The sequence below is a fragment of the Corvus cornix genome, chromosome 2 (genome assembly GCF_000738735.6).
Source record: "Corvus cornix cornix isolate S_Up_H32 chromosome 2, ASM73873v5, whole genome shotgun sequence".
Taxonomy (NCBI): Eukaryota; Metazoa; Chordata; class Aves; order Passeriformes; family Corvidae; genus Corvus; species Corvus cornix.
The window spans coordinates 34,693,160-34,720,430 of NC_046333.1; the positions used below are offsets into that span (position 1 = coordinate 34,693,160).

Below are 27,271 nucleotides of genomic sequence, written 5' to 3' on the forward strand. Positions count from 1 at the left end.
GACTGCTCTGCTCTACTAGAAGTGCCACCTTTTCTCACTGAAGATGGTTCAATGTCACAGAAGACTCAAGGAGAGAAAAGCAATGGCATGATAAAATAGCTTGGCTGCACCCCTGCATTTAGACCCTGAAAAAGGAAGATGCTGTTGAACTTGCACCCTTCACTACTATATTTGCAATTCTCTGTAGTTCTTGTACCTGGAGAGACTGAAATGATCAAGAAGTGCCAATGTTGTCATAAGCTCCAATTCAGAAGAATAAATAAAAGTAGAGGATTAGGTTATTTCTTGTTTTGAACGTTAGTTTTAGATAGAGCTGGCAGTAGAATTGTGTTTTCCTCAGACAAGCAAGGGTGGAAAGAAACCATAAACATTCATTCCTGAGCAGTTCAAATCACTGGTAGCAATGATAATGACATAAAAAAGGAGTGTCAATAGCCAAGTTTGGTGTAGGAACAGGACAGACATATCCTGGTGTGAGAACAAACCAGTCTAAGTTGACTGTATTTTTCAGAGCACAAAAGCAAATGTTTGTCTACAATTTTATCTCCAATCAATTAGCAGCCTGACTCATGACTCTACCTGAAATGCAAACAACCCCAGGACCTCTTTTTGTTGTTTTTGCAAATAAAGAACAAACTAAAAAGTTAGTTATTTGGTGTGAGGTTACACAGCAAGAGCCCTAATCTTGGCTGGCACGTGCATCCACTTAAACTCAGCCAGCACCGATAACTCCAAAGCCCTACAGCTGCAGCATGGGCTACATCCTACTTCCCTGTGGGCTGATTTCACTGCTGCACTGACCTGTGCAGGCAGCAGAAGCACACATTACTGTGCTGCATCGGTGCCTCCTTTCTTCACAGAGATAACAGCCCATCTGTAGATCCATAGTGGACATCTTTCTCCTGGGGATATTTGTATGGGAAGCAAAACACTGAAAATAAGGGAACAGGATTGAGAAGCCTGCCTGGCTCCATGTAGTTTCCTTGTGAATGGATGCATGGAAGTACTGGAGGTAAGGCCAGCTGCCCTAACAGGCTCTTGGATTGGTTTGCTTTGGAACAAGGGATTTTTACTGACCAAATGAAGGAACCACATCCCTCAAGCTTTATCGATTGTCTATATGCTTGGACTGCAGCAAGATCTCGGGGCAGAAGAACCAAAAGTATCCAAAAAAATACAGGAGCCTAGATACAATTTTCAAAAGGCAGGCATGTAGGAACTTTGGTTTTGGTTTATAAAGACCTGAGATGTTAAGAAAGGAGCTAAAGATACCTGGCATATTTCCTAACCAGAAGTTCTGTTTCCTCAGCGAAAAAACCCACAACCCATTTGCCAAGTGCTATTTTAGGTGTATTTATGAGTTGTGAAAGACAAGGCTGCCCTGTAAGTTTTCAGTCGGACACTGCTGGTTTCTGCAGTGAATTGGTGCATCACCAGATGGCACTGCGGCCCCGCGGATCATTTGCTGGGCTCTGCACACACCCCACAGAGGCAGGTGCTGCCTGCTGGAGCGCTGGGCAATGCAGCACGGCTCACAAAATATAGTTGGGGTACTGACAGGCATTTCCAAACACCTGAGTTAGATGAGTTCCCCACCAAATCCTGCCTAGTGGCACGTCCCGTGAGATGTTTGCTACAATTCCAGGCACATTATTGTCCTTTTTTTAAAAATCCCTCTTCAGGGATTTCTGTTGCATAGTTTATAATGTCTGGATGGAGAGAACTCAGCCTTCATTTTTTACTGACCTGGAACTAAAAGGAATAATCTAATTCATTGACGGCCTTAAATAAAGCAATAAAAAAGAAGACAAAGTGGTTTCTGAAGATTAAAGAAGGAAGGAGTGAATAAAAAGTAATCCCATCTTCCATTACTTAACAAATATGAATATTCCATCTGCTATCAATAAAAATTTTCAAGTTCACTCTTCTGAACACTGAATAAATAAAAAAAAGTAACCAAAAGAAAGAACAACTTTATAAACCACAATAATGAATATTGAATCTAATGTTGATAATCTATAGATTCTTTACCTTCAACAACTTCCTTATATGTATGCATATTGTTTAGAGAGACAACATTAAGATTTTGCACTACATTATTCCTCAACAGATGAAAAAGTATGGGTAGTTCCTCCTTCTCCTAAAGAAAAGCCAAAATGTAAATTCAAAATAGGTCCCAAAAGCATCTGATAGGACTTCACAAGTGGATCATGCATGTTTTTTCCCCTCACTTCCCTCCTATTTCACCCTGTTCCCACCCTTACATTATGCTTCAGTTTGGTGTAAGTCATAAAACAGTGATTTCAACAGTGATTCAAACAGTTGTTTGAAATAAATCAAGGACTCTCCCAGGTTCAGGAGGGACTGAGAACCCCAGGTGCCACAAGGCAGCTGCAGGGTCACCACTGTAGGAGCCTTTGCAGGCACAAGGACCTCAACACCAGTGCTGAGGGCAGGTACCTCTGGATTTGAGCAGCAGAATCCTGTGCTGTGCAAGCTCTGACCTGAGTGGCAGCTGTTAAGCTGGGCTTTGAGGACCACCTTGTTTATTCAGGGAAGCGACCTAGAACTGACACATAAACTCAGATGACTCAAATGCAACCTTATCGATCCCCTCTCCTCCCTTGCAAATTCTGCAGCTATGCCTGCCAGTGGTGCAGCAAATCCCCCTCTCAGCTGTGCTCTGTGAATATAATCAATTCACAGAACCAGCAGGTCTGGTAGCAAATACAGTAGCAGTCCCTAGGCATCAACAGCTCAGGCATCCTTTGGTAAGAAAACTCCCACACCAGGAAGGAGACAGTATGAGCTTGCAAATGGAGCCACTCTGCCACAGCCTATTTATCCTGGAAGTGATTTTCACTCTGCTTAAATGTATGCACTCCAGACAACTAGCAGTGGGAGTGAAATACCAAGGGTTTCAAGCATCTGTTCCTTAGTTAATCTTGTATGTGGCAAAGGATCTGTCAACAACCTTCTGAGAAAGGGCAAGAACAGGCAGATGAATAAAAGATTTTCACACTCAGTTGAAAGAAAATTCCCTCCTAACCACCCCTTGTGGATACGCCAGCCATCAGGGCAAACCCTTGAACAGCAGGCTAGGATAAAGCAAATATGACTGGTCCCTCTCTTGCAAAACCCGTAGAATATACTTAGAATAGTCTTCCTAGGGTCTGCCCAAGCTAGCTTTTTGTTCACTAGTGACAGACACATCCTGGCTGCACTGGATTGTTTCCATCCTTCTTATGGCCTCTCAGACATCTGATTCCCTTAGAAGCACTGTTCCTTTAAAAAGACTACAGAAATAATGATTAGCTAATCAGGAATGGGACTGTCAGCAGGATGAATTGCACAGCTGTGTAGTAATATGTGGAGCCACATTTGGGTGCACATTTATTTTGGTTCAATTCGGATTAGCTGACCTTGATTATGCAGATGGAGAGAAGGGTTGTAAAGGTAGAGACACAAGAGCATATTCCTCAACAAACCCATTGCTGGTAGGCATGCCAGTAGCTCTACAGCATCACCTATAGTGTAAAAAAAAGGAAAAAAAAGCTGGCCCCACATGTGAAAGTGCCACTGCTTTGTTTGCAAGGAATTTGTAAACTAGCAATAATGGTTATTTCATACTGATTCTAGAATATGAGTGTAAACATCCTTTTATTGTACTTACGGGGTTAACAATTCAGGAAAGTGCTAGGAGCATAAAATATCATAGTTTGATCGATGTAATGGATTTACGTGAACAAGTCTGTTGAAGTTTGTGGAATAGAGACTAGATATACCAAGGCAAATGAAATCCAGGCAGTGCCTTTACAAGGGATCCTTGTGTATTTAGCCATTACTGCTCCTCACATGTTCACCCATAGCCCATTCTTCTTCCCTCCTCCCACACTTTGAGTATTGTATGACATCTGAAAAAACCCGAACAAATGAAACTAAGAACAAAGAGGGAAGATGCTTCCCAGTTTGAAGACACCGAGAGCTCAGTTAGTATCTGTGATGACAGTATTGCCACTTTACTTACAGAAGAGAAAGCTGAGCAACAGCAAAAGCCAGGTCCCTGGTTCTGGTGTAGGACAGCAGGATTTTACTCTGCTACTAGCACACCTCTCTGGAAGCGTGCTTGTGTTTAAGAGGGTAGGGGGAGGAGGTGAGTTGGCACTTGCGTCTCAGGTCTAATTGCAGCCTTACACATAAACACACCATTTTTTTCAAGTCAATATTCTTCACTAAACACAACTATTCTTTTTTTATCCATCTCTAGATGTGTCAGTTCCCTGTGCAACCTTTCATGTCCTGTTCTGACCCTCATCTACAAAGCTGTGCTCCGCACAGCACTCACCCAATCAGACAGAATCACTGTATCTCCTACTCAAACACCAGAGGAAGCCTTAAGTGTTCTGTGTTTATTTACTTCTTCCTCTGGCAATACACACCCTGATTTAATCTAAAAATAAAGCAAGGTTTGTCAGGCAGCCCAGCTCTGAGCATCACAGGTTTTAAGTGAGATCTGAAAATTCTGTGATACCCAGGAATGTATTAAGATAGAATCTTTAAAACAAAATAAACCTGCAAGAACAACCTTAATTATTTGGAAAACGACATTATACAATGACCACCCTTCTTTGTCCTTTCTCCTACTCTCTTTCATGCCTTAAAACCTATCTTGGTTTGCTGACACTAAGTGCAATGCAGCTGAATGTAGGCCTGCATGGGCTTGATCATGTACCTAGCATCGAAAACCGTCTTCTTGGAAGTTTGTCAAGTGCATGGATAGTATGTGAAACCAAAAATCAGTAATTTTATGCTAGAGATACATCTCAAGAAGAAGTACAAACTCAAGCTACACAAACAACTTTAAAAGGACAATGCTGTCATGTTTAGCCTTTTACTGATTACTTAGCGACCTGAGCCTTAAAAACTGGCACTATTTGCTGAGTCAGAATCACAGACTAGTTGTATCCTATCCTGCAGCAGTGGAAGGAGGGAAATCGACCAGATTACAATGTTACAGTGTCACCTGTGGAGTCAGCAGATGCCAGTATTATCTTTAACCTGGAAAGCACTTAGGGAAAGTTGGATCTTCCAATAACGAATATTAATGAAAAAGAGACATTATTTTTAGAGCAGCAAGTGCTTTTCCATCTCGAAATGTACTGTTCTATCCCATTTTGTGCAAAGAAGATGGTGCTGCAGTTGACTTCTTTCAAAGGACACAATACAGCAAATGACCCATCGGGATCCAGCTGATGGGCTTCTGGGTGAATGCACACCTGCCTCATTGGAAGCAGGTCCCAGCAATACACACCATGCAACCTTATGATGCCAGCTCTTGCATAAAAGTAAAAAGCTCCATCTTCCCTCCAGCACGACACATTTATTAATTATGACATAAACATGATGTTTCTGATGCAGTCATTGGCAGGTAGGAACTGACGGCAGCTGGTATCAGCTTCCTGCAGTGCTATGCCTCCCTCATCTGAAATCGCTCTCCCACTGTGCTGCATGACTGCTGAACAGGATTCCTCCTCAAAAAGGTTTTCTTCAAGCACTGTTGTTTGAGACAAACCTAAAAATGTACAGAGCAGCTGCAAAACCTCCAAGGATTTCCAAAGCAGTGTTAGACCTCAGGCTCGTAGAACCTTCCTTCTCTTTAAAACAAATCAAAAGGAGAAAAAAAAGGAAAAAATAAACAACTGTCAGTACACTGTGGACCTTATAATTAGCTTAACCAGTATATTTCTGCTTCCCCTGAGGTGCATCATAATGTGTATTTAATGAAATCCTCCTTTTCCCTATATCCCTAGCTGTTTCATATGCTATAAATTATGGATGAGCTTCTGTTTGTATATGCAATCTTTATGCTGTAAAATAAAGACCACTAATACAGCACTTAAAACACACCAGGGTGCCTTCACTCCATCAATGTTTAAATGGGATACAATATGCCAACTGGTCATTTGCTCTCTGGCTGGCAGTGATGTATGGCGGGCAAACTGGACTGAGAGAGCACAGAAACATCCACCCATTGCTCTGTACTTCTCCTAACCCAACACTGCACAGCCTTTGCTTACTGGTAATGAGAAACAGATGGTGCCATCCATCTCTTTTTATGAAATGAGGAAATAAAATATTCAGCCCTGTTTCACTATTTTTAGCCTGGGCAAGGGATCTCAAAAAAATCTGAGAGGGAAAAAAAGGGAAAAGACAATGTCTATAGCTACTAGCACACCATAGTACTGCAGTTAAGCAGTCAATAGTAGGGGAGGAAGCAGGGAAGTTTATCATATTTAATTAGTTTTTCAAAGCAAGTGGTTTTGGATGAGCATGGAGGTAAGGCAGGGCTTCCAGAGACCACTGGTAGTTTCTGGCTGATATGGATGAGCTGCACACAAATAGCTGAGATAAAAAGAGAAATTGCTTGGCAGGTGAAACCACAAGGTGATATCTGGGATTATTACAGCACCCCCTGACACTGTAAGCAAGTAACTTTGGCAATAAAATGCAATGCAATAATAAATATGGGTTTCTAAAGGCCAGTGTTACAGCATGCAATTGCCCTGTGTTATATATTACTAGTTTCATTGTGCTAGCAAAAGCACATGTATGATGTTGTGCACAGAAGACAAATAAAAATATTTGCTCCAAGATAAATTTTCACTTTTAAATTATGCAATTCTGACTGCCTCAGGATTTGCTATCCTTACCTCCCTTTACCCTGTACAACTGTCTTTCTCTTAATAATGTTTCTTCTTTCCTTTTATTTAATCTACCCTGCCTCTGCTAATTTGTTAGCCTGGTACCAAAGACATACTTGAACAGGGGAAGTTCTAGTTAAATAACCTTTATTGGGAAACAGGTTCACACACGTAACTCTGACACAGTAATAGTGTCCTTGGACAGCTTTGATAGGAAAAAATGAAAACTTGTTTCTCTTCTTCCTTCCCTTGGGATTGTTGTGGCCACCGTCTGTCTACCAAAACCTTGGTTGCAGTAGGAACACCTGTGCTAATAAATCTGTTGCAGCAGACCCCTTGCTAGCTGTGGCGTGTAAAGGTCTTTTTCATTACAGGCAGATCTCTGCCCAAACTAAGCCATCACACAGCTCAGTGTTAGGATGTATATACTCAAATCAAGAGCTTGAGTTTTTTTGGCAACCTAATGTCATCAATTAGGAACTAAGAAAACTTAACTTATTGTAGTGAAATCCAGGAAGATTTGCTGTTACAGACTTGCACTCAAGAGTTCCTGGGAGGCAGTAAGGAGTTTTGCCTGGAATGGGCATGAGGCCTCTCTGCCAGCTTCTGTAGAAGTTAAGATTTGTTTCGAAAAGAAAAAAAAATTGCAATTCTTTTGGCAGAAAAGATAACTTTCCTGCATGACATACAGAAGAGAATGTGGTTTAGTCCTGTAGATCTACTGACAGATGCATGCTTCCCATTTGTAGCTGAATGAAAACAAAGTGGAATGGAAAGCAAGCTCAGGAGGAGGAAGTTGAGTTGTTTCAGCACTGTTGAGGACAATCAAGAAGGCTGTAAGTGCTCTGCATTTGCTCTGCACAAATTGCCTCTCAGTAGACTTTCCAGCAGGCCCAGATTTTGTGACTTTAATTCTGCTATCTAATAGCCTAACATAACTGCAACTATCTTAGCTATGGGAACGACTGTAGCTATACTTCCTTTACGAGGGTGTCTGGTCATACTAACAAAATTCTCCTCTATTCAAAGCAAAAATAAACACATACACACTACAAAGGAGAAAAGAACAGAATAACACAACCCTAGCAAATCAAAAGGCAGAAACTAAATTTATGGGAGAGATGAAACCGCACAACAGATGGCCAGATTCATTCATGTTCCTTAAAGCACTGTGGGAAGACAATTGGAACAAATGGTGACAAATGTGGCAAAAGACCCTGTACAGAGGTAGAGTCCTTATAAAATACTGTACACATCTGGATCTCTAGTACTGACTGATGGCTACAGAGGTTCTGAAGTTGTTCACACCTTAGTGCGACATTTCTGTTTCTCCAGTGTTTTTCACAAAGTCTACTATTACTCAAACCAATGAGCCTCCCTCTGGCAAAAAAATCAGGACTAAATTGTTACTTCAGAAGAGAATTTCAAAATGTGTTGAGATCAAGCTTAACTCTCCAAATGCAGAGCAGGCTTCTGGTATAATGACTGAGGATTTGAACAGCATTTTCATCCGAGTCCTGTCCTTAAACTTAAGGAAGAAAACTCATTTGAGTCAGACGCAAAATTAACTCTCTCTCTCCTGGCTTTTATATTCCACAAGCAACTTGCCTAGGAGCGACAGAGCAAAGCACTTAAGTCATGCTCACCCTGACTTCTGATCACTTATTAACAGCAGCACATTACAGGCAGTACCCCTTCATTCTGCAAATAGGTAGAAGACTAGGATGCGAGTCTGTATCTCAGCAATTCTGGCACACAGTCAATATTCTGGCATAAATCTGTTCTCACTGGGAGTGTAAGAGAGCAAACTTAGCTGAGAACTAGGACATAGCCCACGTTCAGTTCTGATGGTTCTGCTTAGTGGGGGAGAGGCAGTTACTGGCACAGCAGCAGGGCACTTGGAGCAGTAGCTTAAACCACAGTGTCAAAATGCACTGGAACTAACTCATCTGTTGCTGTCTTTCCTCTCTGATTGTCAAAGTGCTGGTCCAAGCCTACAGCTTATTTTAATTTCTTTTTACTCGCTGCTCTTTTAAAACTTTTACTAATGCAGCTTGTCAGATTTTTTTCAGCTTTATATCAGGAGCTAAAGACATCGTGCTGAGAAGTAAGTGGAAGGAGGAAACACTCTTTAGTGTAAGACATAAATGGTGCTCTGCAGCTGGGTTTACTTTCTTGTTGCTGGTAGTGGCTGTTTTCTGTAAGATGGCTAAGGAGAAAAAGAAACATTACAGAAACCTAACTTTATACAAAAGAATATATAACCCTCAGCAAAGACATACATAAAAGTTAAGTGAGCAGAAAAACTGTTCTGAGGAATAAACACTGAGGCATTGAGTCCTGTTAGCATTCAAATCAAACAGTGAGACTGCTCATACCACGAACTGAGCCCTCCCCAACACACTCACCAGAACAACGCAATGTCTGTGATGTACTTCCAAGGCCCATGGGGGGCGAGGAAAGCATGCAACTGAGTGACAGTGTGGCCAGACATAGAATTAATGCTTGTTCTCTGCAAGTCTCTACATACCATTCCAGACAGCAAGTATATGTATCCATGACTGCAACCTTCTGTTTTTGTGTACCAGAAAACACGGATAGTTGTGCTGTGCCACTCACCCACAAGGTGTAGGACCCCCTGCGGCTCCCTGGGAAGGTCAGCATGCTCTGATCCGAGACGGCGACGGATGCCAGGCCGCTGCTCCGCGAGGGCGGCCATTCCAAGTCGGCCTCGGCCTGCTCGGGTTTGCTCTTCTGCTTCTTTATAATCTGCAGGGTAGGGAAAAAACGGGGTGGGAGGGGACAGAAACGTGCTGCTCGGAAAATACTGTCTGAGCCATATGGAGAAGATTTAGATGAACCCTGTCTCAAGGCAAGCTCCCCAGGAGAAACATTTGACTTTCCCTTTGCTCTTGCTGTAGCTCATGCAAGGATTTCTCAGCTGAAGTCCTACTGCTTGCAGGCACATAAGCATTGATACAATATATAATACTGCCTGTAGGAATACCAGAGGTGAATAACACAAACATAGAAACCTGTTGCTACAGTAACACTTCAGCAGCATCTAACTGTCAAGTATTTTCTCAGACAAGACTTTTTGCCAAGAAACATAAAATACTAGATATGAGGGGAATTTCAAAGGCTCCCATGACACGCAGACAAATTCTAGTGAAAACAATGAGGTCTAAGGTCTCTAGACACTATTTTTATTCTTGAAAATCTACACCATCTTAAGATAGAGATCGATCATGTCTCCCTACACTGACAGATTACATCCTGCTACACTTCATTTCCACAACTCAAATAAAATAAAATATCTACAGAACATTATACTATGGCATAAAAGATTTTGTTAGGCAGCTCTTGACAAAAATGGTAGCAATTCAAGCTTGGCTGAGATAGGCTCTGGACGATGAAAGACCTGATAAACAGAATTGATATTCAAACATCACCATTAAAAAAGAAGGCAGATTATTTTCCAGTGAGCTGCTGCTCTTCCGGCTTTTCTTGACAGCCTTATAAACAACATGTTCCTCTTTTGGTGTGTGATCCACATGCGGCTGTTAAATGCCACAGCCCATCCAAAGATGTGGCGTCTAGCTTATTTCACATGGAAGGAGACTAACTTAGCAGAGTGGTTACTTTACTGATCACAGGAGCTTAACAGTGCTCTGTTCATGCTCATCTTGCCTTACTTACTTGTCCAGACAAACTCAAGGGGTATTTTTTCCCACTAGCCCTCCACTTTCATTCTGCCAACTGTGAGCTTTGCAGGGAGAAGATTGAGCTTTACGTGAAAAGCCACAGAAATCAGACACACCAAGGGTTCTGTGATTTTTTGAGTGTCTCTCTCACAGCATCATTAAGAGAATTCTGTGTTAATGATTGATGTTTTCTTTGAACATGTTGCAGATGCAGGGTTCAGTAGAGGGTACGGTCAGAAGTCACACTTCTTTACACTGGCAAACTTTATGTCTTTTGGGAAGTGATGTATATGGTCAAGAGCCATGCCTCTAGAAAACTTTGTGAAATAAAGATGTAAAATTCCATCAGGTAAGGGCCTTCCCTTCCAAGAAAGGACATCACAAACCTCAGGGAGTGACACCGCTCAGCTCTGAGCATGTACAGCATCAGGTTAGGCACTGGATTGATCTTACTTATAAACTGATCTCTGTCAGACATCGCTGATGAAGCCTATACTGCCATAGTCCATTTACTTTACTTTCTACGTTGGTGTCATCCTTTTTGTTGTTAGCTGAGTTTGAGCTGCAAAACATTGTGATTTGGCTATTAAGCAGGCTAGGGAAAATAAGCATGCCATACCTTCTGCACAATGGTTGTGGCCAGCTCTTCTATGAGGTCCTCCTTGTGCTCCTGCAAGTAACAAGCTTCATTCTGCTTGTCCTGCATGAAAATGGATATCTGTTATTTGCTAAAATCACATAAAAACAGCCTTCCCACAGAAAATGTATAGATTTGGAAATGGGTAATATGCCCTATTGGCATTGTGGGAAGGAACTTACAGGCACTCCAAGTGCATATCACCTTCTGAAATGCAATGTGCATCTTGGATACCAGTCAATAAAACCCATGCCCAACCCTTTAGATATATCATGAGATAGTCACTACTTTTTCATGTTTTTATCTACTTGGTTTGTACCACTACCCATATTAAAAGAAACATGATTCTCTTATGTAAATTAACACATTTTTTTGGAAAGTGTTACCAGGCTGTCACTGTAGGTCTCTGCCTTAGAAATAGCTTCTTCCACTGCTTCCTCGGCAACACGTAAGGCCACAGCAAGGGTATCCATCATGCTGTGTCCTAGATGAAGAATAAGATAAAACCACCATGTAATTTATCTATTCACATTTTGCATAATGACCTGCAAAATTCAAACTCATATTCTGGACACACATTCAAAACTTATATTGTTCATGAAAAAGTTATTTCCTCAATCCATAATTATGCACAGTAAAATGAAAAACTTCAGACGGAGAAATCTGTTGCAATCTCTAAGTTTCTTCTTTAACGTAAATCTTAGATACAATAAAACATTTAGTATTTTTATGTTGCTTATTTTAGACTGTAGCAAAATAGTTTGGAGGGAATAATTGAAAGGAATTTTGTAAAGTTCTTATAAGCAGGAACAACAAAATATAAGAAAGAGAATGAAAAAAATATATGAGCATAGAAAAAGAAATGGGAAAGAAGTAACAAAAACTGAACATTAAGAAAATCACACTAGAAATGGCATGTAGTAGGTGTAATGCTGAAGAAAGATATCACAGCATGGTAAGCGAAAGACTTCTAGTGTCTTGCTGAATGGTTCAGCCAAAATATTGTTGGATCTGTGGACAAGACTTACCAGCACTCTAAGCTACTTGTCCAGTAATTGAAAGTGTAAGGACTGCTTTTTAATCAGAGTTTTTAGCAGCATACCTTCTGTCTGTTGGTAGAATGTAGAGTCACTGCCACAAATGCTTCCCTCATTCTCAAAGCTTCCTTCATACAAACTTTCTTCTGCTAAAAAGAAAGACAGAATCATGTGTTATTGTAAGAAGTACCCATTAACAACAGAGGCATTATTAGATTAGAATATTCACTCAAGATATGGTGGAATTGCACACACAATGAGGGATAACTGGAAAATTCCTCCTAGCTGTTGCTGTTGGATAAAGAATGACTGCATCACCTTTCGTACAAAACATGACTGCTTTTATATCAAAGACCTCTCATTCATTTTGAATGGAAAAACTATTACTACAGTAAAAAAGAGATGAAGATGCTACTAGGCATAAAACTTACATGGTAGAAGTTAAATACTGAGAATCTGCTTTTACTATGACATTTGGGGTAGAAATAGATTCTACATGTTAAAGGGCAATGCTGTATAAACAAGGCAAAACCCAGAGATGCATACTAGTATTTATCTTCAAAGGGAACAAAAGGTTTACGTAACAGTCACACCAGAGAGTAGAAGAAAGTTAGCAATGACATTTAGACTCCAAGGCCTTCCTTAGAAAGGTCTCACCCAGAGCGCACATGCCACTGCAACTCATCACTGCATCGTTCACACTTCCATTCAAGCACCCATTCACTGAGACTACGGTTTAAATAAAAGCAATACATCATAAGAAACTTTGGAAGCATCCACTGCCACAGTTTTTACCTCCATTGTCCCTCTTCTGCCTTAACTGAAACAGATTTGCTTGTCCTCATACATATTTGTTCTCAGTCGTTAAGGAATCTTTTCAAGAAATATGAACTTGATAATGAAAAAGGAAAAAGACTGATAAAGGACAACTTAGTGAATAGGTCGCTTCTCCCTAGAAGCTTTTACGTCAATTTTCATAATAAACACCTAAAATTTCCACTCAGGACTAGAAAGTCTACATACCATCCTATGTATTTTCAGGAAAAAACAAAGTAAGGACTATAGAAAAATTACAGTCTCTGTACAAATTTTGAAAGAATTACAATAGTAAATTATCTGGTCCAATAAATCCAGTGAAATGTAAATATTCAGCGAGATGTGTTTTAAGTATTTTCTGAAGTTGCCAGTATGACACCAAGCTCTACTTCTTCAATTCCATTTTCTATCTCCAATCACTCTTCTTATGGGGTGGGGCATTAGAACAGCAAAGTTAGGGGAGAAATATGCCTTCACTTAAAAGGTTGATGTCAATACTTTATCAGTATCTTTTACCTATTTACAAACATCGATACAAAAATAAAATGTACCCAGTTTCAGATCCTTAAGCATGCAAAACTCTAAGTACGGAAATCTCAATTTTCGCCAACTCGGATACTGAATGTATCTCATGTTAATCAAATTTTGCTTCAAACACCACAGAAATATGCCTATGGTCAAATGTTGAAAGCAAAATTATTTTCTCACTCATTGACTACTCAGAACTGTGATAAATGTTGGGACACAAGCTAGAATACAAACTGCAATTTACTTTATAGACAGTTCTTCTGTATCAGTGACATAATTACAATTAAACATTGTTTGAATTCTTAAATAGCTCTCTAGACACTTCATCCTTTTCTTTCTCCACTGAGATATTTCTTTTGCAAAAAAGAAAACTGTGTTAAAAAAATCTCTCTTGAAATAGTCTCAGAATTTCCATTGTCTCAGCTTGTGTGTTAAAGTAGATAAAAATAAATCTTATAAGAAATCAAGACAGCTGTTCTTACCTATCGCATCAGGACAAACTCCACTCTCCAGTCTATGCTTCTTGTACAAGTTCTTCAGGACCTTGGCACTTCCAAAGCACTTAAAGCGGCTTTTGACATTATTATAATACCAATCCAGAGACTGGGTCCTTAGGAGCCTAAAACAGAAAGATAAACCACACATTTGGAATGATTCTACAACAAATGAATGTGGAAAAAAAAATATTTTAGACCTCAGATCACAAACCTATTAATTCCTGAATACTTCTTTATTGTTTGTACTTTGCAAGTGTCTGGTATACGAAGGCAAGAAAAAACCCAACAGGTTAAGTGGTAAGTAAATATCTTCTTCATATTACTCAAAGGTTTATTTGGTTTTTGGTACTATCAGACAAGGTGATCTCCCCTTTTACATTATAATGCTCACACTACTACCTCTTGTAAAATACAAACAAGCCTTGGAACAGCACAGGACTTAAAAATAGCCTTCATTTACACAGATTTACAGATAATGTAAGAACACAAGCCCATCAGTGTGCCGTAAACCCCCTCCATTTACATAAAAATACATCACTGCTCTTATTTGTGGAAAACATTAGAGTAGACAAAGCCTAATCAGAAGACCTCAAAGCAGAATGAGCTGCAGTTTGGTTTCTCACTTTTCACAGGAAGCATCACTGACAACAATAATTCGTCTTAACGGATTTGTCCCCAGAGCTCAGATACTTTATAAAACTGCGAGATCCGGCAAGCTCTGTATTTTTTCCAGTGTGGCATGTGGCAACTTGCTTCACCTGTTCCTTCAGCAGTGCATGGAGAGAACCTGTGCCATATTCCCAGGCAACAGCCACCTCAGGTGGCTGCAGGGTAATCCACCGCAGACCTGTACATTTCCTACTGAGGGTGTCACTGGGGCTGGATCCTAGGGTTCCACCTATAAATTCAAGCTGATTTATTCTTAACAGCAGATTTGTGAGAACAAAAGGCTAATGTCAGTGTTCAGTGTCAATATATGAACTCCAAAGAAATGATGTTGCCATCAGGAGTGCTGGACCCTCAGCATTTCCAGACTTTAACATATTTAGATGATTTAACTCCACTTTTTAAACCTGGGGCCACGTGTGAAAAACAAAATAGAATGACAGTCTCACTGTCACCTTTAAATTTTCCTTCAGGGACTCTGGATTGTTCTTTGTGAATTGCAAGGCAAGTGACAATGCATGATTTTTGTTTTGTCACCTACTGACAGACTGGCAATGTAGCTCTTACTCAGCACCATACCTCAGGAGATAGTAACAAACAAACAAACATGCTGAGCCTGGGGGTTCAACTATGTGTTTCCAGTCTGAATCCAGACGTTTTAAGTTTCAGTATACTGATAAAAAGGAACATCCACTTCATGAAAAGCAGAATATCATGATATAGTCCACTTGTCTGTCATCACTGGAAAGTGCTTAGAAGCAAACACTAGCAGTGGGAAATTAAAAATCAATGAAGCCTATCGTATTCAAACTGTGAACCCTTAAAGTTACATTAGCTGCTCTACAGAAGACAACTGAAGAAAAAGCACATAATGGAACAGAAGCCTATTTTTTCTGCATTCTGTCTCAGCAAGTAGATGCAGAAGAGATATTTACAGAGAATGTAAGAATATTAGCCCTTTAATATCTATTTGCACCATAATATCCCAAGCCTAATTATGGATCCCAGGAGGCTGATTAGTTCCAATATTCACCACTATACAAATATCACTAACATGTGACAAGGGCAAAAATCCTTTTGTGGTTTTTTTTTGAAAACGTCCTTTATAGGCAGGAAGCACTTGCTCTCATGTAAACTGCATCAGAATACTATGTCTTCCGCTTGCTGAATTTTACTCACTTTTGTCCACTGAGTTCCTACAGAGTCTGACAGGGTAAGATTTCAGTCAATAGCACAGTCACAATCATTATGAAGGATAAAACTGCATGACTGGGTTGGAACTGGCTTAGCAGGAGGTACTGACCAGAAGGGATGCTCTTCTGCCCAGTGAATGCAGCATTCTACAAGCTGTCCACAGAAAAGTATTGCAGCACCATCACCACTGGGGGACTCACAGCACTGGGAGTCCTCAAATACATTGTTTTAGGGCTTTGAAGATCCCTACTAAATCCCTCAGCATGTTTACCAAGTAACCTCAGCTACACTACCTCAAAACGCTAAACTTGTCATCTTGGAGGCCAAGTAGACACAGTTCTTAATATTCAGACTGAGTGACAAGATAAAATAGAGTCACCTGTCTTTGGACAATCTGTGTGAGTTAAGACAACCAGTTATGAATGTTGACCTGGCAGCTTGGGAAAACAAAAGATGTGATTCACTGCAAGCTTGTTTCCTCATCTTTTTCCCTGTGTCATCAAGTTTTTCTGGGTTTGAGAAATACTTTTTGTATAAAAGCAGAAAGCTAACAGAACTGATTTCTTGATGAGGTGAGAATGCTTTGCAACTAAAACAGGTTTTTTATTAGTAATGATAACATATTCCATATGTGGACTTTGGAAGAGTCAAAAGGATAGAGATAATACATCTCAAAGCAACCATGAAAGGAGATGCTTTCCTCTTCGTAGTAGTTAATCTGGTGTAAACACAAGGATTTTCTTCTTTTTTTTTTTTTTCAGATTTCCTTGTTGCTGTGGGATTAACACTTTGTTAGTAATCTAATCATCTCATGCTTCCCTCCTATGAGCTGGAGAGCTACCAACAACTCCAAATCTATGCCTAGGTCCTGAACATGTTTTATAACAGATTACAATGCCTCCTCTAAAGCTTTTCAGCCTCTTAACTTTCAAGTAAGTTACAATGTCCCTGCTGATTCCTCCCATGGAGAAAGGATTTGGAGAAGAGAGAACTTCTCTTATAGATACTAAAATAAAGGACTCACCCAAAAGAGGAATAAGAGCATTTTCAACTCATTTCAAAATCCTTTAATGTTGGCCTATATTTTAAAGCTGTTTTCTGCAAAAGCAGTCCATGAGTCCAGAATAATGAAAGACTCTGACAGTGCTAGCATTAAATTGTTGGAATGAAACTTCCCTTATTAGCTTTAAATGAAAGTGTACAAGTTCTGTCCGTGAAATGGAAGTTCACACTTAAAGGATATTATTTGTCTGCATTTTAAAGAAGCAGGACTGGTTGAAGGCATTTCTCGCTCTTTCTGTGCCACAAAGACTGCTATGTCTTTATTGCTAAATAGCTGTAAACACTAAGGACATTATTTATGTTACATAATATTGCCATGGATTTGAGTTGCATTTTGACATGCTTTTGGCAGAAGACAATACTGTGATTTTAAAATTCTGTCCCACTAGAAAGTGTGAAAGCCAGGAAGATGCATTTGATTTAACATAAAACTTGAACAAGTATTCTAAAGCCTCTGTCCTTTTCTAAGTGCCACAATGTGTTTGTCTTAATCAAGCAGCACCATGAGAAGGGATAAGCCCACTATAATCTTTACAACTGGTCTTCGGTACACTTTTCACCCGAAACACCCAAATAGTAAAGTTCTAGCATTTTTCTGAAGAAAAAAGTACACCAGCTGTGTTGGGGAGTGGAGACATGAACCGTTTCCCTCATTATTAGTGATGACCAGAAGATCATCACATGAAACACATCACTCACACAGTACTCAAAACATAAGAGATTCTTTAGTGACTGATTTACCACTTTAATTCTTTTTTCTTCTAAAAAGTTGAGAGGCTTTACTTGGCCTAAAGGCAATATGAAGCTTCTGCAAGAACTTTTCTCTAAAATATAGTACCAATTTAATACTTATGACTTTAATATGTATTCATAATACAAGCTGGACTATGAAGAAGTGTTTTATAGCAACATTTTTCCATTTTTCATTTTCCATGGACTTTGAGAGACGTTTCCCCCCACAAGACAAACTTGTCACTTACTGAGCTGCAGTCTAGTTTTTGTAAGTCAGGAGGTGCTTCCTGAAGTCTAACAAATGCTTACATTATTTGTCAGCGTGAACACATAATCACTTGGATTTTTCCTGCTACTGACTTTCACTGGATAAGGAAGCCTCCTTTTTCAGCTTTTCATACCTATGTTAACATTTCTCCATAGTTTTGTGCTGACACTCAGGCCAGTAAACTATTCTAGTCCCTCAATTGCCATCCTGTGCTTCTGCTGTGCCCATGACCTACTGCAACATCCAGCCTCAGGGCAGTCAAGATCTGCATTCAGCAATTGATTCGTTTCACTTAGGAATGGAGCTGCTTTACAATTCTTGGACCTTTTTACTTTTGCAGATGTGACAATTTTTAAAAATTAAGAAAATTTAAAAGGCCAATCAAAACCATCTCTGAAATATGGGACTATGCACAGGTCAGAATTGCTGCTCTGGGGGGGAGGCTCTGAACTTAAAGAGGAGGGAGGCATATCAAACTTAAGAAAAATTAGAAATGCAAATTGTCAGTGGAAAAGCAACATCAATGTTTAGTTTTCACTCTTTGAAAGTACTTCCTAGGCTCCTTGAACTGCCTAGAGGCTCAGCCAGGAGTGAAGTGATGGAGGGGTGGGAGCCAGGAGAAGACTGACTACTGAGCTCTGTCAGAGCTGGGCACCGGTGGGAAGGACTCCCCCAGAGCAGACCTGCTTAGCCAAATGCTGGGCTGGAGACAGAGCCATGCTGCAGTTAAACATTCTTGCCTTTAACCCTGATGCTTCCTCACAGATGGGTGAGTGGTGCTGCGGGACTGACATCCTGGAAGCCTTGGCCCCTCCTGAGGAGTTGCACATCCATCTCCCTCAGGCTGCATTAGTGCCATGTTTTGAATCAGTGCTTGGGAAACTCCAGCTAATACAGACTAGGCTGTGACAGGCATGCTGCCTGTCACAGCCCCCCCAATATGGGCTCTCTGCTGGCACTGACTTACACGCAATATGAAGCTCAAGGCCTTTGTTTCCATTTCCCAGCACAAAGTGGCCTCAACCTGGTGCCCAGAGAAACAATTAAGATTTAACCTGTCACTTCTTATTTATTACTTTTGGGGTAAAAGTTCTTCAAACTCAACATCCTGAACTATTATTTCTCTGCCAATAGCATATTTGCTTTTTCTTTTGGGCTGATGTTTCAGAGCTTGTAATGTACTGCTCATTATAAACTGTTGAATTAAAGGTTTTCAGTTTCTTTCCATTTCAGTGAAATCAAACCTACTTCCAAGTTCACCTTCATTCCCTTCAGGATGAATCATTATAGCACAAAATCACTACACACATGAATATCCTGCCAATGCTCAGTTCTCTGAAAATCAGACTTAAAAATCCCCATATATATTGAGAAAGTTCAGCACCCTGAAGCCCTGAACAGGAGTTCTGACCAAGCTCATGTCATTTCAAGAGGCGGCTTCCCTAACTGTTTCGCATCTATTCCGTGTCTATGAAAGGCAGTTGTTCAAAAACAAACAACAGCTCCTAATCATTTATCCCAGCAGACGATTGCTAACTTGTTGTGACACTTCCTTCCCAAGCTTTAAGTTTAAATCCAATTTATTTTCCTCTTGATGGCATTCTACAGGTCACCTATCTCTCAAGAAGTGCTGTTCCAGAAAACTTCTTCCTCCAAGTATCCACAGCAGAGGGCTGCACACGGATTACACTGTGACAGGTCAAAGCACAGCACACTGACCCACGCAGGTGTGTCCCAGGAAAGGCCACAGCAGGGCACGGTGAATACACTGCTCTGCAGTCAGCAAAATCCAGGTAACATCAGAGGGGAGACTGTCTCGATTCAAAGCATCTACCCCAGAAAGAAAACTGTCTACCCCACTGAAAACACCATGTTTCTTTCTCCCAAGTGGAACAAAACAACTGTCCATGTCCCTCCCAGTGAAATCATGACTTTCCTGTGCCAGCAGAAATGAACTTGGCCCAGTAACTGCACTGCAGGCAACAGTAGGTTAATTATTCAGAGAGCTCAACCAACAGGATGGTACTACATAGGGCACTTCCTAAAAAAACACATCCTCCTAACCATTCACTGAGAAGTTCACTGCTCCAGTTTGGATTTTTAAATTTCAACATGGAGCAACATACAAGAAATGACAAATTAAGGTTAGCAGAGAGGAAACAAAGATTTGTTTGTTTACAAAAGATAGCAGTATGTGCAACCCTCAAATTTCCTTATTGTCTCCTTTACCTTCAAAATCAGAAGTCAAGAAGTTGGATCAGAGAAACAAAGTTGGTTTTACACAGAAAACCTATATATACTTCATGAATGGAAAAAAGACCAAAACTTGTAACAAGTTCACCTAATCCTGGTTATTGAGAGTAGTATCAAAATCTTTACCACCCTGGCCCTTTAAACCAAGTCTCAGTGCCTTTCCAAAGAGACATGACAAGGATTGCTCACAGCAGCATGTGCAAAAGTGCAGGAATCGCTGTGTTATGAAGCAGGCCACAGGAAGTGATTACTGGTTCATAAAAATAAGATAATGAGCCATACTAGCTCTAATAAAAGGCTCACCTAGCCTCATACTCTGTGTCTGGCCACTGGAAATGACATGGAAGAGATGACAGGAAAGCTCCAAGTGAACAGAGACTCTGTCTTCAGCACACTCAGCACTTGTCAGTTGACATTACACCAAACCAGTCTCAAAAGACACATATGGATGGACTTACATTCCATAAATTTGGCTATACTTCATCTCAATCTAGGCATAGTTCTGGCCCACTCAAAACTCTCTGACAATTAGAGTCTGCAGCTACTTGCCATATAGAGATGCTTCACTTTTCTTCACTTTAACATCTATGTTTTAATTCTCTGGATGCCCCATACATGCCCTGACATGAGATGCTGCAACAAAGCTCTGTAACACCAGCATGCAAAACTCGGAAAAAAGCTTTAGTGAAAATACAGGCATTGTAGAAAGGCTGAGGAAAACCAGCAAGTAATGTGCTGGTTTCAAAATGAGTTAAAGTTCGTGTAGAGTCACATTTTCCTCTACCAGGTAATATTTCAAAAGTCACTAAAAAAGGAGAAATATCTTAAATATATGGTATGCGAAATTCACTAAAAACCCTTTCTCCATTCACAGACATTTCTCTGTGCCATATGTTTTTGACTCATATGCCCAGTGGTAGACTGATCTAATCTAATCTATGTTAAAATAAACCATGAGATTGCTGATCCTTAAACACGTAATTCAATTATTGGACAGTAATCAGTATGTAAAAATCTGGAGTCGAGCATGTGCCTCTAACAGCCTTTCTGAAAACTAGAATGGAGAAGATACAGTGCCCCTCTTTTAAGAAAATCACAGACTTAGCCCATGTTTTATTAAATAAAAGAAAAAAAGAGAAAGATTAATTGCAATTTGTAATCTCTGTGCTAGTCTTTCTTTCCTCCAGTAAGAAAACAGACACAAGAGTAGAACACGTCAGCCTTTAACTGAGCTATTTTGCCCTGTATTTTCCCTGTGAGACTGTATGTCAGGACCCCCTGACTCACAAATAAATGTGTATTTGACAGATCAACATGACCTGCTGCTCCCAGTAAGAGTGTTTTGTTTTAGGGTAACCCAAGTGAAATATGGATTTTGCAGCAGTTATTAAAGTCAATTTTTAAAAAGAAGAGGGTTTTCAAACCCAGTGCTTCACTGTAATTTAGCTGACTATAAACTCCAGGGGTGACAGCATGATTGTGGAGAGTTAACAGCAGTTAAAGCAGTGACCGAAGAAGGGGCAGGACCTCTCTTCAGGCATCTACCAGCAGTAAAAGATGTAAGAGGCCACATCCAATACAGCTCCTGACATTATCTCAGCATGAGCTAATAAAATTTTGCCATAACAACATGCTTAGAAGGATGTTTGCCATGTCTTACAGTCATTAGTGAATATTCTTTCTCCATTTTTGCTTTGTAAAGTGAGCCTCATTTAACTGATGCTTATTTATTCAGAGTTGACTTGTGAACCATAAAGTTCAAAAGGCTGCATTGCAGGGGAGTTTGCAGAGAGCTTGCAGTACAAGTTACTGCTGCTTTCAAGATACCATGGCAGAGCCCTATGCCATAAAAGAAATGGGATCACGTTGGTGTTCCCCTTGCCCCCAAACATTATGAGCTATACCTCTATCACTCCCAGCAGATATACAGGCAGCCTGTTCTTAATGACTGCTGAAGCTGCAGAGCTCCCCAGACACGCACCGATGTTTTCCTGTCTTAATGTTGAAAGGTTTTCCTAACATTTAAGCTGAACCTTCCTTGTTTCTATTTAAACAAGACAGTTTAAGATGTTTGCTCTTTTTGTTTTTCCTTTTTTTTTAAAAGGCTAACAAATCCCAGATAATCCCAGATCGTGTTTTCTAGTCATCTAATCATTCCCACTGTTTTTTCCCTGGGATGAGTAAGAAAATATCTAAGTGATCTATATGGTCCTGTAAGCACAGACCCAGAATGGATAAGCTGAGGCTGTACCAGCACTCTTTCATGAAAGCCAAATGTAACTGTGGGGATGTGACTTAGCACAGCGCAGTCCCTGTGGATGACATCCTGCACTGAGAGCACCAGACATGCCACACTGATCCTGAATCTGGGCTATACAGTGCTGTGAGTCACACATCCCTCAAAGTCTTGCTGACACTTGCACCATAGAAACTGCCAACTCTTTAGAAAGAACGAGCCGGTCAAACTAAGTGTAGGCTATTTTCATTCCATCTTTTCTTTAAACTGACAATTACATGGATGCCACTTTCATAAATGAGGTTAAAAGTGTCTCTCATTGGCACTCAGATGTTACACCTTGTTATTGATCAGCAAATAGCTCTGCCACATCAGAGAACCATGAAGCCTGTCATTCACAAGGAGCCTTATGGTCATATCCATAACACTACCAACTCCACCCACACAAAAAGCCCAGTTCTATTCATTTGACTCTTGCTTTCACTTCTGGGTTGGTGTGCAACGAGCCCCAGATGTTACTGCAGCTACTGCAGATCATTCAGTGGCCAAAATTGGTCTGTAGTCCTCATCACCACAGGTGTAAATGGAAGGAGAGAACTTGCCCCCTTCTTTTCTCAGCCCTTCTACATTTTTCATTCAGTGCCTGGAAATTCCTTCCTCATCACACTGCCAAGTATTTCCCTCTTAAGCCTTTCATTAAAATGCAGATCTTTACACAGCTCATTAATACTACCTGTCAACCCAGATGAAAATTAAGTAAGTAACCACTGGATATTTGAAACTGAATGGAAACAAGTCCAAATCCCTCTGTAAAAGCTGCAATGCGTGGATATTGCAGAAATAAAACATTCCATGTGTTCGCTTCAAAGTGCTTTTTGTGAGGATACATTCCTGACATTTGTATATGATCCAAGGAATTTATTTCATGACGCAAAAATCATAAAAATCAAAAATATTAGCTCTGAAACAAATATTTCCCCTGTAAGTAATTTCCCCCAGAAATTTCATGTAAATTTTTCTTTTTTTTTCCATCTTAATTTGCGATAAAATGCATTTTCAATATCCCAGTATTTTTCAAAGGAAAGAAATTTTATGTCCTGGCCATCTGGTACCAGATACTTTTCTAGGCAAATCATAAGAATTATCAATACTTCACCATCAGTAAATTTATGACACTCCCATGCACACAACATGCTGAAGCAAAACACAAATAAACATGAATCAAAACAAGTTATTACAGCTACACTGAACACACATATATTGGCTGTCCCTGTCATATTTGTTTCTACTCGCTACAATGCATCAGTGTAATTTTTACTTCAGATTTCTGAAAGAAGGCACACAAAAAGAACAAAAATCTACACTGACAGTACCTCAAAATGAACGCATCCTGCTGCTTTTCTTAAGAAACGACGACAGCATCAGATACTCATAAATTCTCAATTGGAGAGACATTCATTTCCTGCTGTGCTATTACTACAAATTTATCCTTTGCACCTACCCACTGAAGTGAAGGAAAATTCATATGGAAACCTTATGTAAATAAACTTTCGAATGCAGAGAGCAACATCAAAACACCCTCAGGAGCATTTGCTCATTGAACTTTGTGTTCATGTTGCTGAAACAAAAGTTATTTACAGTCAAAATGCAACCGAATATAAATGGCTACGAATAAATGCACCATTCACACACATGAGAAATGTTTTCCATAACCACAGCAATTACCAAGTGAAACTATACAGAGCATAAAGGCACTTTGATTAGTTACTCAAATTACCTAAACGAAGGCTTTTCTTTCTGTAAACTTCATTTTTAATCCAGAGATTCTTGAAAAGCAGCCGAACAACTACAAAAGTAAGGTCGATGAAGCATAAAAATTTTCACAAAAGAGATACAAACTCTGCTCCATCAGAAAAAAATACCAGAGGATAAACCATGCAAATTAATTCTGTAATCCTGATTAGAAAAATACGCAGGGCTTTTAACATAGAGCTCAAGAACACCAAAAAGACAACAATCCTCTGCTTGAAGGTCTGTTTCTGTTCTTATATTTGGAGAAAGCTGTGAACAAACAGCTGTGAAATGCCAGCAAAAATGAGAAGATTCATCACCACACAAAATCAAAGAGAAAGCTGGGCTCATTGCAAGATTATTTAAGAAAGAAAGAAGGAAAAAAGGTGAAAAATAATTTTAAAAATACTTTGCTGGGGAGCGAAGAGATGCAATTTCAGTTCCTATCTCTTGTACTGGTTACCTCACCCCACAAGCCCAACTTCTGCTGGAGTAGGCTGCACTGCTTTTTTCCAGGAGCTGTGCACACAGTGACTCCACCACCCCTTTGTGAGATGACATACTTGTCACTTCGCAACTCCACAAGCCACAGAACAGCTTAAGGAACACACTGCAGGCACTGCTGTGTTATCCAGCAGGAGCATGGCACCTCCAAATCCTCCCATGCAGGTCCCTAGCTGGGAGGTGTAAGGAAAGTATTTCCTTGCTACCAACCCACCCATTGTGGCAGAAGGAAGAATTAGATGGAGTGAGGCTGCACTCCCTGGAGAGCAAACTACCTGGACAGGGTTCAGATGTTTATCCAGCAGTTCAAGTAATGAGATTTCCTTGAATTACAGTGAAAAATGGGCTAGAAGTAGAATAGTTGGCCAGCCCCAGGAGGTGGGCTCAGTCAACCACTGCACCTCAGCAGCTCTTCCCAAATGAACCAAGGGCAACCCATCAGAGGGTATCTGATGCTGTGCAAAGGTACTTGTGTGCAAGTGAGCATCCCGTATGTGCCTCCTAAGTTACCATTTCTGCTTTTCTCTATGTTGTGCTACTTATGCATGAAGCTCACTGATTAAGCCTTGAAAACACACAGGACATGATTATTGGGGTATTTTTCTTTTTTAATAATTTGTTCTTTCAAACCATCTCCATAGTCACTGCATTTTAAATGGTGAGGTTTTCTGGGCTGCACAGAAAATATTTTTAGTTAGAAGCTTTATTGTGCAAGCTGTCTAGCAGTCTGACAAAAGCCAAATTCCAGCTTACAGCTGAAAACCGTAGGAAAAATTCCAAAGCCTTTACAAATTATACAAATGAGACTTTAATCCCAGCTGGCCTCACTAACAGGGGCTCTACATCTGGGCACACATACAAATGTACTTTTCATATGGATTTTCAGTTATTTGAATAATGAAAAATAAAAAAAAAAACCAAACCAAACCCAAATCTCTGTTTTTACAAATGCTTGTATCAAAGTAATAAAAAACAAAGCACAGATTAGCCAGACTGTCAGAGAAATACAGCTGTTTCTCAGAACTGGTCCTGCCTCTGGGTAAAATTGATCTGCTGTCCAGAGGATTCACTTCTCTAACAGCAGAAATCTTCAAAGCCATACATACAATTCTCCTGCCTTCTCCAAGGCAAGTCTATTCTCATCTGCAGAAGGCAGGGGGTATCCTCATAGGACCACCCAGCTGTGGTAAGATGCATGTGTGCGTGTCATCAGCAAGTTTGATCAACCAAGAAAAATGGGAGGAACTAGAAGAATCAGTGTATGAACAGGAGGGATGGAAACAGGAGGAGCTGCACAGCTACCCTGGTCATGCACACGTTGATGCCAGCGTGTAGTGTGCCTTTGAGTCCCCTGGTGCTGGCCCTCAGCTGCTGGCAGTGAGTGGAGCGCAAACATCAAAGCCCTCCTCAGCTATGTCCACAAAGCTCAGCTGAGAAGAGCCCCTGCTTCACTGACCAAAGAAATGCATACCGAGGGTTTCTGAGTTCCCATTAAGCTGCAATGAATATCTGGTAGATAAAGGATTTATGTTACTTGGCCTAGATATCTCTTTCTGCTTTAACTGCACAAGGTATCACTACCACAGCTTTTGATGTTTGATTAAGGTAAACCCACAGAGGTAATTTTGAAGAATAAGGAAACTAAGTTCCTTCTAACATTTTTCCAAACATGTCGCTTAAGCCCATAGTGAATAAAAGGATTTAATGCAGACTTGCTGCATACAGACACTCTTGTACTTTCACCTGGCAGTGGCAGAGGAGGTCCCACTGCAGTAACACGAGGTATCTTTACTTGGGTATCCCTCCTGTGTGTGGTGACCACAGGGAGAGATGGGGCCAAGAGAAGCCATTTGTCATTTCTGAGACATCGTTTACTCTCACCTTTCTTCAAAGGAGACAGAATTTAGGTCATTTCTCAAGCAGAACTCCTCTCATAGAGAAGAGAAACTTGACAGCAGTTTTTGGGGAAGCAATCCTAACTACTACGATCACCCACTGAGCAGGCTGGTTGTACTCTGAACTACCAGCTGCTAATATGGCTCATGTTGCAGGCTGCCAAATGGCTGCTGAGCCCTGGTGGGTTGGAGACAAGAGGGGGGTGCATGTCTATCTATCCTCTGCAGCTAAGGCAGATGCCTTAAAAACATTGAAATCTTACTTCTCTCTGCACATATGCAGTACTTTTGTGAGTTACTGTAGGTAACTGTCATGCTGCTCCTGCCCCTTGCCATTCTTTTTTTCTCCATCCTTATTCCTTTTCTTAGGACAATGTGAAGGTAGGATAAATGATTTGCTTGCATTACTGAAGACAAATTTGCAGAGTACTAGGGCAGGCAGGCAGAAGGCAATACATTAAGAATGTTCCCTGTGTATATGCTGGTTCATTAACGCACTGACCTTCTTTTAGGAGGTCAGACTACAAGAACTCACCAGTCTGGCAGAAACAGGGATATGAAATGTCCAGTATACATAATGCTTAAATTTTACCTCACAGCCAGTGCAATTCTGCTTTTGCCCTGTTACAAAGACAGTGCAGGTGTGCTAAAGTAATTTCCATTACAAAAATACTCATGAGAAAATAATTAAATAACCATTTTAAAGGATGTTTTTCATGGATTGAGCACACATATTTTCAACCAAAACAA

General features: G+C 40.4%; 1 protein-coding gene across 8 annotated transcripts in view; it reads right to left on the reverse strand.

The window, feature by feature from the left end:
* The window catches only part of LOC104688987 (myosin VIIA and Rab interacting protein), a 209,909-nt gene that overhangs the window by 40,097 nt on the left and 142,541 nt on the right, over positions 1-27,271 (reverse strand). For 5 of the 8 annotated variants that reach the window (XM_039549147.1, XM_039549146.1, XM_039549149.1 and 2 more), the window contains exons 4-8: positions 13,906-14,042; positions 12,145-12,228; positions 11,429-11,526; positions 11,025-11,105; positions 9,321-9,470 (exon numbers count right to left, since the gene is read on the reverse strand). In XM_039549147.1, the coding sequence (XP_039405081.1) occupies positions 9,321-9,470; positions 11,025-11,105; positions 11,429-11,526; positions 12,145-12,228; positions 13,906-14,042 (550 nt within the window). The remainder of the gene's footprint in view (positions 1-9,320; positions 9,471-11,024; positions 11,106-11,428; positions 11,527-12,144; positions 12,229-13,905; positions 14,043-27,271) is intronic. The other 3 variants (XM_039549151.1, XM_039549148.1, XM_039549145.1) reach the window with 1 other exon arrangement.